This window comes from Opisthorchis viverrini (genome assembly GCF_000715545.1).
Source record: "Opisthorchis viverrini unplaced genomic scaffold opera_v5_122, whole genome shotgun sequence".
Lineage (NCBI taxonomy): Eukaryota > Metazoa > Platyhelminthes > Trematoda > Opisthorchiida > Opisthorchiidae > Opisthorchis > Opisthorchis viverrini.
The window spans coordinates 1370320-1388655 of NW_008751780.1; the positions used below are offsets into that span (position 1 = coordinate 1370320).

Sequence of the window (18336 nt, forward strand, 5' to 3'; positions counted from 1 at the left end):
CCAAACCAGCATAAGCTATAAAGTGTGGGTAACTCACCCATCACCCTATAACCATCTGGCCCAACATCCCGTGTCACTCAAATGGTGCTGTGTGGTCAACCCATCTGTCAGTCGCCTAACCATTTCTCCCTGTTTAAACCGTTGCCCCGTTTCTACGCTGTTTCTGACCGTTAGTCCGTTAAACTCTTCGGGCGCAACTTCCGTTGTCCTCCCGCTGTTTCCATTGGGATCTAACTCCTTCCGAATTCTTTCAATCGTACAACCCGTCTGTTGGCTTCCAACCATCCCATAGTAATGTTTTGGCCCAAACGCTCCTGGAAATCGAACGCAGAACTGTTTCGACTACAACGTCTTCGCCACGTGCTCTGGTCAGCCTTCGCACTATAATTTCCCTGATAACCCATGGTAATGATCGTTGGCAGTTGCACCGGTGGTCCACTGCTGCCCAGCAACGTCAACCAATTTAATGGAATCTTCAGCAAAATCCATGAAGTGACTGATAACCTTGTACATTCATCTGTCACCTTCACATTCAACACCCAGCCAGGCAATCTTGATACGACCTGGCGCCACATACGCTACTGAGCGGACGTTTAGAGTTTCTTCCTTGTGCACGCTCCCCTTTTTCCATCAAAGGGCTTCAAAGGTTCTACCTGCGGACGTGTAATAGGGAGCGTCACTTTTCGCGGTTAATGATGGTATTGCTGATGTTCAGTGTAACCGGGCCTGGAACTCGCCAGTTCCCCTCACATCTATCACAAAATACCGGCTAATTAGATAGCCGTGAAGGAGTTCCCCTATACACCGACTTTCCAGCAGTGAATGTGAGTGTGCACTGCCATAACTGCCATACTGTAAGTTGTGTGTCCTATTTCACACCAGCCATAGGCGGACGTTTGATTCTGCAAGTGTCTTACAGAATTGTGCTCACTCTCGCATACTTAGTCGACGTCGCGGTTGGTATTCGAAATGGTTGACTTCCATTCGAAGGGTGCACGATGTGAGCCTTGTCATCATCAGCAGCGTGACATCAGTGTCCAACGCTGATACTACGCTGCTGCGCAACCATAATTAATTTGATAACCTTATTGTGACGAGTAGAATAATGGTGGATGGGAAAGTGAGTCAGTGCTAGTCCACTACAACCACTCAGATTTGTTTACACCTCCAGACACTCATTCTGCCAACTTTGATAGAAACACAGCAAGAGTGCTACTGACATCGATTAGCAGCCATATCTCGCAGCGTCTCCAATCAGCCACGGGATCACGCGTCCCCCGTCCTGGAAGATGACTCACAGACATCAGAGACGGCAACATCAGTGTTGCCACTAATGGTTCATTGCCGCACCGAAGCACCCGAAATTCTCATTCCCTTTAGCACTTTTCTGCCAGGTTGGGCTTGCGTCCCTCTGAATTGGTCACGGTAAGCAGCGCTCTCATCGGCAAACTTTGATTCGGCATGCGCAGTACACCGCCTTAGTCATCATCTTTCAGTGGATCACCAGGCGTATTGGTGATGCAGCGAAATGGATGTTTCTAGACTAGCATTCATTCCTCCGTTGATGCTGCCACCAGGTGCGTGAATGACAGTACCGAATACCAGTCGTCTTATACTATCTTCACCACCGCCACCAATGCTATGTGGTCGAAAACATTTTAGTTGCATCGAGATGGTTCGAGATAGGTCAATGGTCAAGGCATAAGCGGAAGGTTCGTGGGTCGAACCCAACCTCAACATCTCGCCTGCTCCTGTCTAGAATTGGGAAATCTGGCAGTACCCCTGCCTTCGTACCTCCTTCCGTCCTCATGGCAACTGAGCACCTAGGTGTTATAGCTGGACGATTATCTATTAGTTTTGACATCGACAGCGACCGTCCTGATCGTAGGACTGACATTGCATAGAAACACAACTGTGTAATCAATGTAATCTTGTTAGAGAGAGCTACATTTCACCCGAAGTAAACCGTATGATATGAACCCTTTAGCATGCTTTGTGTGTAATTTCTCTAAGAAATTCAACTTCAACCTGGTTGTCATTATAGCCTCACCAGAAAACGACATCAAAGAACTACCAGTAGTCAGCGTTAAAAACGGCCTTGAATTATGGAAGGATTTCGGAATATTTCTGAGCTCTCTCTCATTGGTTTTACATGAACAATGAGTTGGCAGATTACGTAGAGTTCAGCAAGAAACTAGACCATTACACAGAAGTAGGGAGTTAGTGGCAATCTCTCATAGAAATCACAACCAGATGACCTGACGCCAGCGTTAGAGGCGTTGCATACGTTTGATTTGTTTTTGCTCTTGAATGTCTCGCCTTGTTTAACAAGGGTCGGGGGCAACGTTCGTCGAATTCCCTCAACAAATTAGCTGATGACAAAGATGCTTTTTCTGTGTTTGAGAGTAGTCAGTTGCATTTTAAGTAAATTTGTGGGACAAGTCTTCAATGCGTTTTTTATCCTTTTAGTTGGTATCTACCCCAGACGGAGACATAAGTGTTACGAAGTATGGCCCAACGTATATGCTCCGCGAGGATAAACATCCTCGTAAGTGCGTGATTTCTGACGCATGCTCCGTGCAGTCACACCAGTGATTTCAACTGAACTGCGTTCAAGATAGCTTGATGGTCAATATCAGAGATGAATATGAGGTTCAACGTTCGATCCTCATCTAACTTTTTGGTTATTGGCAATCCCATATCACGAATCCCATAATTTATTGAGTACGGGAATAGGCCTGATGCAACAATGCTGAAGAATGGCTGTATTGATGTAAGTGTCGGTAGCTCAAGTAGAGTAAATGGTCATTGTTTTTTCGCTGAGCTGGTCAGTCTGACTGCAAACGTCTCATCGTCAATGGATAGGATATCGCGTTGTCAGAGGGCGGAGTGGAACTTTGGGATGTGTCAGTGGCGGGATCATTGCAAATAAAACCCTTTCACTAAATGTACCTAAAACTCTCTTCTTGGGAACATCACCCAAGTAATGATCGTCAGTGCAGCACCCAACTAGATTATGAGGAGACTGCAGCTTTCACCATTTATCCAACTGTGTGCTCAGATAAATGTTGATTGTTTTTTGTTTTTGTTGTAGGTTCAGCCGTATCCTGTTTTATTTTAGACCACAATGGTATGTGCTGTGCTTGAGGCTTATCTCCGACGGTTCTTTTGCAGGACAAATTTCTCGTTGGCAGGACGTTATCACAGCATGCCGAGCCGGTGCGTCTTTGTAAGTACGAACCTGCACGGAAGCGCAGGCCTCCGGCTCGCTTCGACGAGCAGATGGTGGATGTTAAGGCCAGTTATTTCAAGTACTTTGCTTCGCTCGCTCAAGAACATGTAAGTACTCCAGCTCGAGTGTCGCATGGTGTCGTTGTTGGAAAACTTGTGAAACTCACCAAAGTGCGTGGAAAATATTTTCGTTATCTTGGAACCTCTGTCGGCGGTACGGCTTACTTACATCCAGAAGAGTCAGTATTTCTTGTTCAAAGTAACCGACTCCAGATATGGGACCGTGGAATGCCACTGAGTGTTCAACAGGTCTACACCCAATTGTTACGTGGGGATGCGTATGAGCGTTGCTTGGTTTTTAGGCGACTGATGCGATACGGGTTCGTCCTTCGGATACGCGATCTAGGTAACAATGTTTCCAGGTGCTACATACCAAGATGTTCGGATTGGGTGGATGACGTACCGACTTCTATTTCCCTGTCGCACGTTGGTCCCATTGCCACTGGCTTTACTGAGGTACCGCGGGAAGTACAAAACCGTAAGCATCGCTTCGTTGCCAGCAGCGGAGATATTAAACACCTAATCCCACGTTCTTCCGTGTCCACTCTATGTGAATTGATGTCGACTCTACAGTCTGTTGTCAAACCTGGAAAGAACGGCACACCTATTCCCCAACTTCCTTGCCTTTTGTTCGATGGTTACGGCAATTGTTCTGACGAGAAAGCCAGAAGGATTGATTTCTCCAAAAAATTTCCACCAGCTCCCGACTTTTTAGTTGCCATAACTTTTCCTGATCAAGTTTGTCCATCTCTGCCACCCAGCTATTTTGAAACCCTCGGTTTGGCGACTAGAACCCCAGTCCTGCTTTCTACGATAGACGGCACGGATGTGTTTTTCCACAAAATGCAAGCTTTTCATATTCCAGTTCTAAGAATTTGAAACAAGTACGTAATCTTTGCTTTTGCTTTATTTTACATCTTGTTTCTGGACAATGAGCTACAATACCTGCCCGATTAAATCAAACACACCTCGCCATGGGCGGGAAGGCAAGGTATTCGGTACCTCAAATCTTAGAAAAAGTGCGCAACCCTTAATTACTAAAGTGAATACATCTATGTAGGGTGGGATCTGTCTATTGGGTCGACTATGGTTTGCAGTCTGATCGCCCTTAACACTACCTGCACATTCAACCCAGCCGATGTATTCCGTCAGTGGAAAGACACGGCAGATTCAAGCATGGTGTTTGGTTACTCTGGTTGGTTATGAGAAATCCAATGCGGAATGGACGATTAAAACCGACAATATACGCAGGAAGTCTGATAGGCTCGTCGTTTTTCAGTTACTATTGTGCGCCCTGTATGGCTGGACGCTGCCAGGGAAACTTTGCGTCTTCATTCAAGGAAACTGGTGGGTTCCATCTGTGTACAAGTTGTTACTGTGGCCTCCAGGAGCCTGCCATAAAAAGGTATTTGGCTCCAAATGTGAGCTTGGTCATTCCGCCAGCTCGTGGTGAGCAGAAACGTTGTGTATTTTCCGGCCTCTTGTGGGTCTCATCATACATCGTGGTTGAATAAACGCAATTCACTGGGCACCCAGTGTTATTTGTAGATGTGAGGGGCGAAGTAGCTCAGCGGTTAGAGTGCGAATGTACCGACCGGAAGGTACGTGGTTCGAACCCGACCTCTGCCTCTCGATTTCCTCTGTCTAGGCTTGAGCGACCCGGGAGTATTCCAGCCCTCGTGCTTCCTTCGGACGGCATAACAGATAGACACCGAAAGACAACGATTTATTCATTGATTAGTTATTATTTTGATCATCCTTGTTACTAACAGCTCGAGCTCGTTCACTTCAACTTCGTGCTTCCTCGGACGGCATAACAGATAGACACCGAAAGACAACGATTTATTCATTGATTAGTTATTATTTTGATCATCCTTGTTACTAACAGCTCGAGCTCGTTCACTTCAACTGCAATTATGGTCCGGCAGTTTCACATCCAATTAGTCCTGTCATGGATATATTTTCAATCAGTCGCTGTCACGTCTTCCATTCACCACTTTAGAAAGGTATGAATTGTGCCTTCATTCAGTTGCAACTCTGGGTTGTGCCACTCGGAGGAAGCTGGAGGTGTGAGATATCCCAGGGTGCACAAGCCCAGACAAAGGTTGGACCTTTCGGTCAGTAAGTTTGCGCCTTAACCACTAAGCCATCTTGGTGTCTTGGACAGCGGCGAGTATATACATGAATTGCAAAGTCACAGTTGTGCTCTGAAATCTAAGCTCCGCACAAAATGACCAGTCTGGAAGCAAAGAGGTAAAAAATTAGTCCTCATAATTTAACAACAACAGGGACCCAACTGCCGATGGTCAGAAACCTTGGTTCTTTGTTAGGGAACGATAATGCAATCATGCCGCTGTAGTGTTTATGAGAAAAAGTTCTAGCTCGACCCACCGCTAGTGAGACAAACCCACAGCTTAGTACGGAATGAGAATACGAACTACAACCCGGATCATGTTTGGAAATAGCCAATTGAATGAAAATATAACATCTGAGCAGATAAACAAAACAAAAAAAAACAGCTGCACAACTGGATAAATGACTGAAGTATGAAACATAAAAGGTGGTAAGCAGGGAAGAAAAGGAAGGCAATAATATGATCTTATGCGGAATTCGGTTAAATTAGGAAAAATGTTATACGTATACATAATACACGATGATGTCATTGAGTGTTTTCAATAAGTTAAAACTGATATGAAGATAACTCAGAATTATTAGGGTTATCTGACAAGGTATCGACCGACTTGGATTCACTGTGGTTGGATCGAGAGGAGGAGCGACGTTGTTGACACTGGCGCATCGCTTCACGCTCAAGAGTCTGTGAGAAAACCAATGAGATTCAGATTGAGTTGGAAATGAAATAGAAATGATGGAAGCAACATGTATAATTGGAATGATATGCATTGGTGGTTGGTTTCCAATGGGGTGATTGTGCCCCATCCACTCTGAACTCATGTGTTCCGTTGTCCCGTTGAATTTATGAAACCCATACAATAAGATTTATGAGGAGTTTTATGCAGACTTCCCGAAAACACATCAGTTGGAGATACTGTTCGAGATAGAAAATAACCTCACAGTTTTTGAAGCTTGAATTCCTGCTTAGAGCCTTATCCATAAGACAAGTCAGGCAACTAAGTATGGCGACTATTCTAGGACGGGAGGCATTCAAAGTGTATCCGTTTGAACAAGATGAATGTAATAAAACCACTTCATCTAAATGGTGGCTTCCGGTACAGGTTGTAAAATAGCGCTCAAAGCATATTTGTCCGAGCTCGCCGGCAGGTGAAAACACTTCAATGAGGTAACATGTTCATGATTCAAAATACCCCGTTGATACGATAACAACAATTCTACAGTTCAGTTTGAACGTCGTGCCCACTGATTATTCGAAGACGGCGCAAATGTGGATTAAGATGTGTCAGTTTGTTTACAACGGTAGGGCTCCAGGCCTTATTTAGTTTTCAGATTACCGAAAACCGTCCTAATTGTTCCGATTATCTGAATGAGTCGTCTTCCTCACGTGAAAAAAATACTTGAAACCGATTGGGTAGTCATCGTTTTCGAAAAAGAGTCGTCTTCCTATCTTGTAAGATCTGCCGCTCCATCGTGTACACTGCCCTGGAATTCGAAGGGAGCACAGATAATGGTGGTCGAGAACTCGTCTGGCGAAAGCAACCACAATGCCCTCTCTGTTGTGACTTCGAAAAAACGAACAAATATTCTTCGTACTGTCGAAGGACGAAGAGTTCTCTTTTGAAGCGGTTTGCACACACAATCTTAGCAGAGGGAGAGTCCTTCGGTAGGGGAGGCTATGCATACACCGTGATTTCGTGTTGAAAGTATCTTTGAAGCCAACAGCGCGGTGCTCAGGTAACCCTGCCTGCTGGTACACAGCAAACCAAAGATTGACACAGGAGTTGCGTTACTGTTTGCAAAACACAACAACTGTTGAACTACAGCTAGAACAGCATCATACGGGGGAGAAGTGTCCTCTGAAAATGCACAAGTCTACCTCATCAGAGGCTTCGTGTGTGCACGATGTTAGTTCGACCGGTACTAACATAAATGAAGCCCACCACAGCGAGATGAAAGCTCCAGGTACTCGATCGCCGGTGTCTTCGTTGCATACTTATAGATGCAGACATCCACAGTACTCTGGGGGCCTGCATCGCAAGTCTGGTATCGTATTAAATGTTCTAAAGTTTCTATGGCAGTAGTAAGCGTATCCAGAGGGTTTTCCGGCCGTTTGCAGCATGTATCTCAGAGATTCCTGACACCGATCAGGAGGTTGTTCGAAAGGAGTTAATGAATAGTTCTGTACCCTGGTGATCTGACAGTCAAGATGTGGAGGCATCGAGCCCTAGACGTGTTGTTTCAAAGGAACGAGAGGCATGCGGAAGAGTGCCACATCTCCAACTTGTTGTTATTGCTAAACAAGGTTGGTAAGAACAAGTAACCGCAATTCTCAAACCGAAACGTTTCACTAAGTTCGGCGGTGCACACGTGCGTCCGGATCGGGCGGCTGACTGTTCACTTTTTGCCGGGTCACCGAGCATCACACCAAACATCAACACCCCAGGGATAATTTCTTTCACTTACGTGATGCGATATAAAATGAAAGGAATCATGCTGTCGGACGAAGCGCTACCAAATATTTGAAGACCTCGATACCTGTCCGTAACGAAGGGTCGGGGCTACGGCCGCTGGCGCGTTACCGAAATTACCCTCGATTTGGCAGTTGACTAGGTAATAATGACAACGAGTAAGAGCTAATCACACCACTGACGAAATCTATACTGAAAATGACAAAATCTCCTCACATCGCTATCAATGCCGGAATCTCTGGACTGATACCACGATGCCCAACTCCATCAAACTTCTTGCACCTTCGAGCTGAGATACATTGGTGGTATTGTGGTTGTGGGTAATGGTTTCAACGGCATCCAACATTCATTGGACCGGGTTGACCAGTATGCTGCGACAGCTAGGATTGAAACCGATGAAATGAGCACATGGACTATTCCAAATTGCAGATTGGAAAAATAGCATGTTGACGTTTTTTTCACCACGAGTACATCAGAAATGTACCATATCTTGGTGAGACAGGCTTACTAACAGAGATATTTGGGAAAGATTACACATCACGAAACCATCCTCGATCATTCAGTGACTTTAATTACAGGGGGCTGACAGGTACTCTGCCAGTGAAACTTTGGCTTATGTCACGGTTGGTGTAGCAGGCAACACGGACAACTTCATACAGCGCACGTCGACACTATAGCCCAATGCCTCATGGCACATTGCTGGTATCAAAAATGGATCGACATCTAACCTCGTTTCCGACCGACGATCATTGCCTGTGGTGATCGGTAGAGCCGTTTCGTCGGACTGAATCGGAGGATGGATAGATTCACACAGTACCGAAGCACAGATTCGTCGTGGCTGAGGACCGATTTCTACGGCTCCAGTATTTGTGACAAAATCTACCTATCTATCTGCTCTAATATTGTATTTTGGAACAAGTACAGTGCTGACAATTAGGAGCTGCCCAAACCCCGTGAACATAACGAAATAGGGCGGGGCAGTAGCTGAGAAGTTGGGAAATATCTAGAAAAGGACCCCACAAACTACTAGTAGACGGTACAAAAAGGGAAACAGTTAATGTGGAATCTCACCAGTGAGCACTAAAAATGTCGCATACGGATCGTGAGGATGATCCAGTGACTTACTCGTAGTGCTTCGCGTCTCCGATGTTCCAACTTGGCAATTTGGATCAACACAGACATTGGTGTTGAGGAGATCAACGAGGATACAGCGTACAAAAGGATAAAGATTGCATGCTGAAAAGATAAATCATGATGACAGGTTGGAGTTAGTTGGAAACTGGAGGGAAAAGAGATTTGGATACATTATGTATGCACTTTTCTTATAACCCTGGGGATCTGCAAGTTGGGTAGCACTATCAGAGCCGTAATACATTGTTCATTACAATATGGACTTTTGTTAGTGAATAAAACCCACATCCACAACGAAGTTCTACGCTAGATGCGCTAGTGGCCACTTCGAGAGAAGCATCTCCTAAATAGGTCATGGGAGGCTGGTCTACTCTTCGAAAAAGCACCAAGTTGAGTGGAAACCATCAGATCAAAGACGTTTTATGGAACTCGGTGTAAAGCAAGGAACCAACAGTATTTTCATCCCCAACAGTCCCTATGGCGGAATCGCTACGACGATTAGCGAATACACCACCTCTGGTTAGCGACTACACCACGTTGTTTTTAGGAGGATACAGATAACGTTTGTACTTGAAATAATCGAGCGCATGATTATCACGCACAACGAGATACCTGCTTAATGGTGCGAATCGACTCACTCAGCTGTAACATCTCGGTGCCTAGCTGCCATGCCACCCGAAGGGAGCTGGGGGCTGAGATACTGCCAGGATGCCTAAGCAGATCTCTAACTGCTGAGCGATCTCGGCCTCAATGATGTGGACCAATGGATTGTCTAAGCCTTCCAAATGACCGCCAACCTATAATAGCTGAAGAGTTTCCCGGTTATCTGTTCTGCCACTTCAAGCTTTGAAGTTGGCGGTTAGTATTCATGCAACTAACTAGGCTAATTTCAGATAAATATGTGGACGCTTACGACGTCATCAGTGATCAGTGAATGGACTTAGCGACTGATACTCTTGCTAATCTGACCAGTAACAGAATTACGATTGTTTTCACGAAGATGCGGCCAGTATACATTGTTACACGAACAAATATACTGTTTGCAGCCGACCAGGCGTACACAGTGCTGCCAAGTGTCAGTAAGGTAAAAGTTCGACCAACTGCTTCGCTGTTCGTGGTCGAGTAGAACTTCGTGCGACATCAACCTTTGCCTACTCACGAGTAGTTCCAAAAGTACTCACTGCGAGTGAAGCTGGAGTGAGGGCGGTAAAGTAACCTGAAGAGACTGATATTACGAGTGTCTTGCATACGGAATTCAAATTCCGAAAGAGTACAAGCACAATGGAGCTACTATTAACGGTTGAGTGAAGCTACCTTACGCTATTTCCAGTTCACCGTTTGGTTGGACTGCATTTTAGGAAACGCATTTAGACAAGGAGAGAGCTACAGAGAAAGGGTTTAGGTGCCCTCAGTCGCCGGAACCACACTCTAAGCATGATATCAGTGTTTTTTTACTTACTTCTGCTGTCACTAAAAGCAGGACAGTCTGTGTATCTGTCAGTTTTGGTACCAGCTCCTGAACTGCACCAGATACGAACAATAAACCAATATTGACCAGTACTGCTGCGTAGCCCATGGAAGCGAGGGCTATCTGAAAAAATAAAGACAGACAGATTTCTTATAGACAGCGGCGTGTCATGAAAAATCGATTNGACAGCGTCGTGTCATGAAAAATCGACTCCAACTGATATCTGACTGAATGTTAGCTATAAGGTACCTACTATTCTGTAAACAAACTCAACCGACTGTTGACCCACCATTACAGGGATCACCTGTGAGGAACGCAGAATGATGGCTATATTCAGATGACGCGTTATTCACTGGTGTTTTACTTTGGAGATGATGGGTTTTATAAATGACCATATCCGTGAAATTCCTTCGCTCACGATCGACAAGCATGACCGTGGCTGTTGGCGTTGCCCTCTTTTGGGCTATGGTATCACTGTTTTGTTCTCCCAAACATGTCAATCGTTAAACATTGTAAGTGAAGCTCGAATGCGAGAGTATTTCTCCATCAAACAGATGAAATTATAGTTCATCTATATATGTAAGGTCTTTGTAAGAAACAGTATAATCCTAATTTTTATCTTCTAGTATCGGAGCAGACCAGTGATACGCCGTTCTCAGTGTGAACTGTCAACAACATTCAGCATTAATTTTGCTCAACATTCATTCCTTAAGAAGTAATCAACTGTTAGCGGTATTTCTCATTGAAAGTTGCCTGCTCATCCTACCTAACTGCAAACAACGTCACCATCCACTTACCTCTACGGATATCCCTCGGCTGAATGATCCGCATAAAGTTTAAGTTCCGTCCAACAACCTCCAAACGAATACTCCCGGCCCAAATATGTCAAATATGTCTTAAAAACCCATAATGTGAGGAAAGACGAGTGAAACTAGTACTGATCACGAAAACAACCTTCCGCGTGATTTCATATTGAACGAGTTTAAAACCGGAAATTTTCGCAAAATGCACAAAATATCAGTGGCACTGATGGTCACGCAGACCAAGACTGACCTGCCAAATGCCAATACTGGTGGCATTTTGTGGAAATGGACGCTGATAACCGTGGGTCAACTTGAACGCATCCCCTCGCATTTCGACCACGTTGTTCAGAAAGGCCAACGCACCGGCAACAGGGAATACACAGGAGAACATGCTGACGTAACCGAACTGGATGAACATTTCCAAGAAATCGTCATCCGGGCCATCGTACTAGTGAGGTGTGGAGAGGATGGGTTGGAAAGTGATGAATGAGAGATTGACTAACAGGTAAGGATGGTATGAACTTTGCGAAAAAGGTTGTAACTCACCGGTAGGAGAGTAGCCTCACGCTCTTGAGAAGGTATCAGTGGTTCATCTGCGAAAACAAAACGTTATGGCTGAGAACCCGGAAACGGTGGTGTCTATGCAGTTACAAAGCTTTAAGGTCAGATATGTGACTGATCCAGCATTGTTCCACAGTTGGCTTACTGGCTGTAATTCGACACTCCTTTCATCGAGTTCGGGACAAACTTTATAATCCGCAAAAGATTTTAGTCACACACATGCGGTTGCTCCATTACTACGTGAAAGCTAAGATAGCCATTTGTGTCTGCCCCGTGTGTAAACATTGCTCCACGCGGACCAATCAAAACAGGGGGCATAACATTAATCTATAACCGAATTGATTGTTGAGTGCCTTCAGGGGGCAACCTAGCCGATGCAACGTGATTTTAGTGCGAGGAGGAAAGCCGTTCACTGCGAGGAAACTATCTATCAAACATGAACCAACCGATTACGAAAGTAAACGTCTCATTTGCACAGCATTTTGGAAAAGTGAACCTTCTAAATCGTCCTCTTGAACGTTCCTGAATGTACCTTGAATAATAAACAATTATAAAAAACACTGCAATGCAGTTTCAGAATTCCAATAGTAACCTTCACTTTCCGTCAGATGCGGGGGCGGAGCCTGGACACCGAACCAGACTACCTGTGTGCATACACCGTTACAAGTGTAAACCAAGCAACTCAGATCGCGATCTGTTATCTCGAGAGTCATGGGTTCGAGTTATTTTTCAGCACCACACTCCATCCTTATAGATCCCTTAATCAACCGACTTATCATATCAGTGCATCTGATGCCTGGCTATATAGTCCCACTCTCCCATTCTTCGGTGGCCGAAATCGTAGCGGCTGTAACCAACGTATCCTTTCTACATGGCTTGTACCGGTACACTCTACTGTGCTGCGGTCATCATAAGAACCCTCAACTTCTAGAGTCTCAATTTTCTACAGTTAAGATGAGTTATTCTCTCATTCGCAAATTACTTTGGTGATAACCGGGGACCCAGATGAATCTCACCTGAATTTCTCATTTGTGACATTCTTCAACTGAATGTGTCGTACGGCGATCTTCTTATGGTTCAGTTGGTAGGATATTTGAGACGCGCATTATAGTTTCTTGAAGGAACATTACTCACCACATCCGTGCAGTTCAGGTTTAAGTAGAACAGGAGGTTAAAGTAAATTCGGCGGCTGTACCTGCCCGAGGATCCACAAGAAGGACGAAACCAGTCGTGGTCGACCGAATACTTCGCAGTAACCTGCGTCACGAATAGACTCAACGTTGGCATTCTGTGACAGTTTGTGTGCCTCCATGATCCACTGATCCATAATGACTACACCATGCAACACTCACGTCTCAAAACAGCCTGGTCAAGAGTAAGAGGTTTGTCCAACACAGTCTCCGAATCTCCAGGTTAGGGGTTGTAACGCGTATGGTTACGTGTTCCTTAAGAAGGGTATGCATTAATATTTCAAGTATCCCTGTCTTTTGGTTAGGGTTTCCAATCAAAGGCTCTGGCTGGGGACCCCAATCCTTTACTTGTCAAGATGTGAGCGCTCTGACAGTATCAAAACCACGTAAAAACATTATAAACACAAGTAACAAAATTTTCGTGCTACATCGGCCATCGCGTGGTGCCACCAACAGGGTCGCCTTGCTTCTGCACACAGCAGGGCGGCTAAACGAAAATAAGCTAGTGCTGACGCCTCTTTGCTCTTTCACATACTTTTTCTTCACAGTTCCCCCAAACCCTTAAATAATTAGGCTTTCCTTGTAAGTCGATCCCTTAGGACTGACGAGTCTGTTCGTCTTGTATCGGTCTTGGCCGCGATATCTGCGGGTGTGCCGGCGTCAACAGCCGCAGGCGGTTCGAAATCAATCAAGCATCGACAGCCGGTCTATCTGACGCCCTTTTATGTTCGCCTTCTGAAGCAAGCGAAACAACAGCCTGTGGTTTCTCACACACTGGATTCGCTTGAAATTGTGTTGTGCATCAGAAATGAGAATTCAAGAGAAAAGCACAGTCATTGACCTGACTGTCTCATCATTCCACTCGCTTCCGGTTACAAACCTCTGTGGCTACAGAGGCCGCTGCGGCTGGATGTGCACGGAGGCAGAATCGTCCTAAGTTACCGGGCGGAAGGATCCTTACTTGACTGGATACCCGTACAGTTAGTCTGACAACATCCGTGTGAAAATTTCACAAGCTGGAAGCTAGTCGTTGTCTGCCGACGCCCCAGCTCACCATAGCTATGTCGCCATCAAAGACAACTGAGTGCTCTTGCGGCGGACTAAAGCGCAGATACAACTGTGGTTGCCGGAGACCTAGATACACATGCGGAGAGGATGAAGGCATCTGATACTCGCTTGGATGGTCGAGTTGGGTTAGACTCTGGGCAAACAGACAGACTGCTTCAGCTATATTTCAACCGCAGATTATTTTCATACAGTAATAGCTTCTCATAACGTCGTGTCAGCCACGACCACTAGTTGCCGATGACATGTCTCAATTAGCTTACTGCCACTTTAGAAACCTGGCGATGCACGCGCACAGAGTGGCTCCCCTCTTCATTTTCCAGGGTTGTGTACAGAATGGGCAACTGAGAAGTTGGCAGAGCCTGGCAGTTAAGCACCAGTGTTCTCATCTGTCAGTGATGTTAGTGATGATGATGAGATTTCGCAATCGAACTAATTCATTAGAATCACCACCTGTATTCTCTTCCGACTGCTCCACCGTCAAATTTCAGCTCGCACTGAAATGAGGTCAGCATACATTTGCACAATGCCCGGAGTTTTGTCCACGGCACGGTATTGCCTATGACAGTGGCGCTAATTGAATACCGGAGAAGTGTTCCAATTGGTCAAGAAAATAACTCAACCAGGCGAACTATCGGATACTCGCGAGGTGTGGTGGACAAGGAAATCCAAGCGAGGAAGGAGACGGGGAGACCCGAAGATTACTTCTACGGGTTCCTGAAAACCGCCTCTGGGTGGAACTATCAAGAACCAAACTAGTGCGATCATCGTTAATGAAAACGGATACCTAGACTGCCGGATCGGGCACTTTGAACGGCGATTCTCTTGACAACCTACTTCCACTCAATGGGATCGTGGAACTGAACTAAGACCCGGGACACCCACGGCCTAGGAGAGTTATGACTGAACGTTTTCTGCTACGCGCTACGGAGCTCTTGGTTCGGATGACCTCTCATTCAACAAGACACAGTAAACGATTGTCAATTTGCAATTGAGCAGAAACTCCTATCATCTCATCAGCACGTATTACTAATTCCAGCTGTGGCTCCGCTGGATTGTTCTTCCATTTCCAAAATATAAAGTTACGCGCAGGGTAGAGGAGCTGAGAGATTGCATGCACGATTACGAGGCACCACACACCCTATGTGTAGTGGCTGATTCGGTGTGTCAGAGAGTTTGCGCGTGTGCGTGTCTGTTCGTCGTTCCACCATCGATCTGGCATGTGACTTGAGTGGCTGATTGGATGTGTCCGATTGGTTGGCTCGCGTGAGCGCTGTGGGTTGACTGGATATGTGACTCAGTTGTTTTGCTTGCCTGCCGCGAAAGCGGACCAGTTTGGCCGCGTGTACCCAATACACCCGTGTCCGCACTTATGCGTTCTTCTGACTTACTGTGAACTACAATACTATGAAAGGATTGGAATGTGCCCGATGAATGTGCCTCATGAGAGAAAATGTCTCGCTAGGGGACTACGGGAAACGATCTAAAGTTGGTTTGTTAAAATCCATCAAGAGGGCAATCAAGTGACCGTAGAGTCTTAATGTTTAACCGAAAAGCTGGTCTGTTCGGGTGGGTACCTTTGGTTTGGAAAGTCTCGGAGGTGAGAGGGTGAAAGGCTGAATGAAGCAGATGCAGATGTCGAATTTCGCGTTGTTGATAAGTTAGGATATGTAAAATGCACCCTTGTTGCTACAAGAAATTCATGTTTGATGAAGCAGCTCCCATAGTTCGTGGGAATTTACCTGGTTCTTCCCCAGGGTAACTATTGGTTTAAAGACCGCTAAAGAACGTTTGCCTTTAGTGTATGACAACTGCCATCTGTCAGTGAAACTAGTCGATCATTCTCTATTATAGTGGCTGTACTGAGACGAACTCTACTGACAAAACATTCACTATTCGTATTGATTAGAAAATTTATTCATCTTATCCCCGTAGTTTTGCCTTGTTTTCGGTTCCATACCTCCGACTAAGCAGCGCTTCGAAGTAGGAAACCAGAGGGCTCTCGAATGATGGTTCTCATGAAGAGGGAGTGTTCTAAAGACATTAAACAGGTTTTAGGCGTTCCAATTCTATCAGCAACTGCTTGTGTTTAACTAAACAGCCGCTCGTCCACGCACTGCACACCAAGCAACCTGCAATCTAACGTCTAAACTTTAAGTTGGACCCTTCGATGCATTGGGTCTCAATTTATGTATTTCGTAGATTCGATTCTGAATAAAGGTGTCGCCACACTGGATACATCTGTGTACCCAGAGGCAGGTCTTTCCTAATACAAAGACAGAAATCTCCCAACTAGGTTAACTGCCATATCAACATAGTCAGTGAAAGCGGGGACGATAAGCGCAATGTCTTGACCTGGCAGATGAGTATGAAGGAGAATACAAAACGTTTGGGTGTTGTTGGTGCTTCTTGCCTTCCAGGATGGGGACCGCGTGATCCCCACAGCGTCTAGTCAGAGGGCCTGCAAGATATAGCTGCTAATCGTTGTCAGTAGCGTTCTTGTAGTCAAATTCTGTCCAGATTGCCTGAATGAGTGTCTGAAGATGTAAGCACCTCGGAATGATTGTAGTAAACTAGCATTAAGTCCCTTCCCCACTCACTTTTATTCGTTTCTTCACAATAAGGCTTTAAAATAAATCACAGATAGTAGCGAAGCATCAGTGTTCAACGCTGATGTCATGCTGTCGATGATGATGAATAAATAGGGAATCTGGTCACTCTTGAAGGGTGACCTTCCTCTCAGGAAATAACAGTAAATGAGGAATGCTTTTTTGAATAATGGTGTTGAATGGTCTTGAACCACATATTCAAACGCAAGGTGCTTCAGTCACATTTCAGAAGAACCACAAACGAGTGAAGTGCCGGAAGACTGAATGAAAATTCAAGACTGCTTGGTGGTGGAACAACGTCTGTGTATGAAACGTTCAGCATTACAGCACAGCTAAAATACACTAGTAAGAGTGTGGAGAAGTTGATCCTATCTATATTATGAGCAAGCTGGATTAACATGACGCACACAAGAGACGTGGTAAGAAATGTAGTCACTTACCACGATTGACGGAGTGTGTTGAAGCCTCTGGGGATTTCCGGCGGCGCAAGGTACTGTCATCAAGGTTTGATTCGGTGCGTCCTTGTAGTGTTTCTATGGTGGGACCAGTATACTGAATGTCCGCCAATTCGGATTGACCTGTGCGTTTCTTGGTCTCATATCGAAAAGACAGAAAGAACTGACGCAGGCGGGACTGACCATAAGGTAAAAATACCTCTCGAATATTGCCCAGAATCTGACGAGTGAGGAGCAGTGTGGTCAGTTGCTGTATGGGAGTGAACAAGAAGGTTGATGAACACCAATTCACGACATACGACTAAGATTTGAGGTTTACGGGTTTGGGGATGTGTTCACCAGGGGCGCAACAGGGGGATCAGTTGCCTGTCTACTGTTTCATGCATTAAATGCAGAGCACTCAAGTGAATGTAAGAAGACAGTAGAAAGATACACGAATATTGATCCCCACCTCAAAAGACTTCTTCAACCGCTGCGATCGTAATCCCGAAAAAAGATAAGCCCTTTCTGTATTGGAAACGATGAAGCGTCTGTCGACAATGGAAAAATGGCATTCCTTACTAAAACGGTGGTACACGTACTTCACCACCAATAGTGGTGATACCTTCAGTCTGTATGGAAAGGCACCTCTATGCTCGTCAGGTACTCTCATTTGTTCATTAGTATGGTTTTGACGGGAGATACTACTGAGTTTCCCTGTTTATAATGTACTGAATATAAAGTTGACCAAAACTCAAGGACTGCACCTACTTGATGAGCCCCAAGAAGGGCGAAACCTGTCGCAGGCTTTTTAAGCGGCCTCAGGAGTAGTCTGTCAAGTTTACATCGAGGTCGATATTTAGAGCGATCATCTTTGCACTTCATGTGATTGGATTAACAAGGATAGCGAATAGCGAAGAACCTATGGTTCAACAAGTAGATAATTGGCGGTACAGCAGGGTCGAGTAGAGTTATGGAACGAACATCCAGGTGACAGCCGTCCTGACTACTGTGAACGAAATGCGGTGCTACTATGTACTCATCATCATCATCGACAGCATGACATCAGTGTTCAACACCGATGCTTCACTGCTGTACAACCATGACTTATTTGAAAGCCTTACTGTAAAGAAAAGAGTAAAGGTGGACGGGGAAGGGACTTAGTGCTAGCTTAACACAATCA

At 45.3% G+C, this 18336-nt stretch overlaps 2 protein-coding genes across 2 annotated transcripts in view; one reads left to right on the top strand and one right to left on the bottom strand.

Annotated features, from left to right (window-relative positions):
* Positions 1–3168: 3168 nt before the first annotated feature.
* T265_13964 (hypothetical protein) lies at positions 3169–4170 on the top strand (the record flags this gene model as incomplete). Its single annotated transcript, XM_009171365.1, has 1 exon — positions 3169–4170. A coding segment is annotated over one exon (1002 nt), but the record flags the coding sequence as incomplete, so codon positions are not given.
* Positions 4171–5734: 1564 nt separating this feature from the next.
* T265_06164 (hypothetical protein) overlaps positions 5735–18336 on the bottom strand; it is a gene marked incomplete at both ends in the record, with an annotated part of 31940 nt that continues 19338 nt past the window's right edge. Inside the window, 6 exons of the mRNA XM_009171357.1 lie at positions 5735–6106; positions 9018–9128; positions 10483–10614; positions 11545–11742; positions 11841–11887; positions 17160–17424. Coding sequence (XP_009169621.1) covers positions 5972–6106; positions 9018–9128; positions 10483–10614; positions 11545–11742; positions 11841–11887; positions 17160–17424 — 888 coding nt within the window. The remainder of the gene's footprint in view (positions 6107–9017; positions 9129–10482; positions 10615–11544; positions 11743–11840; positions 11888–17159; positions 17425–18336) is intronic.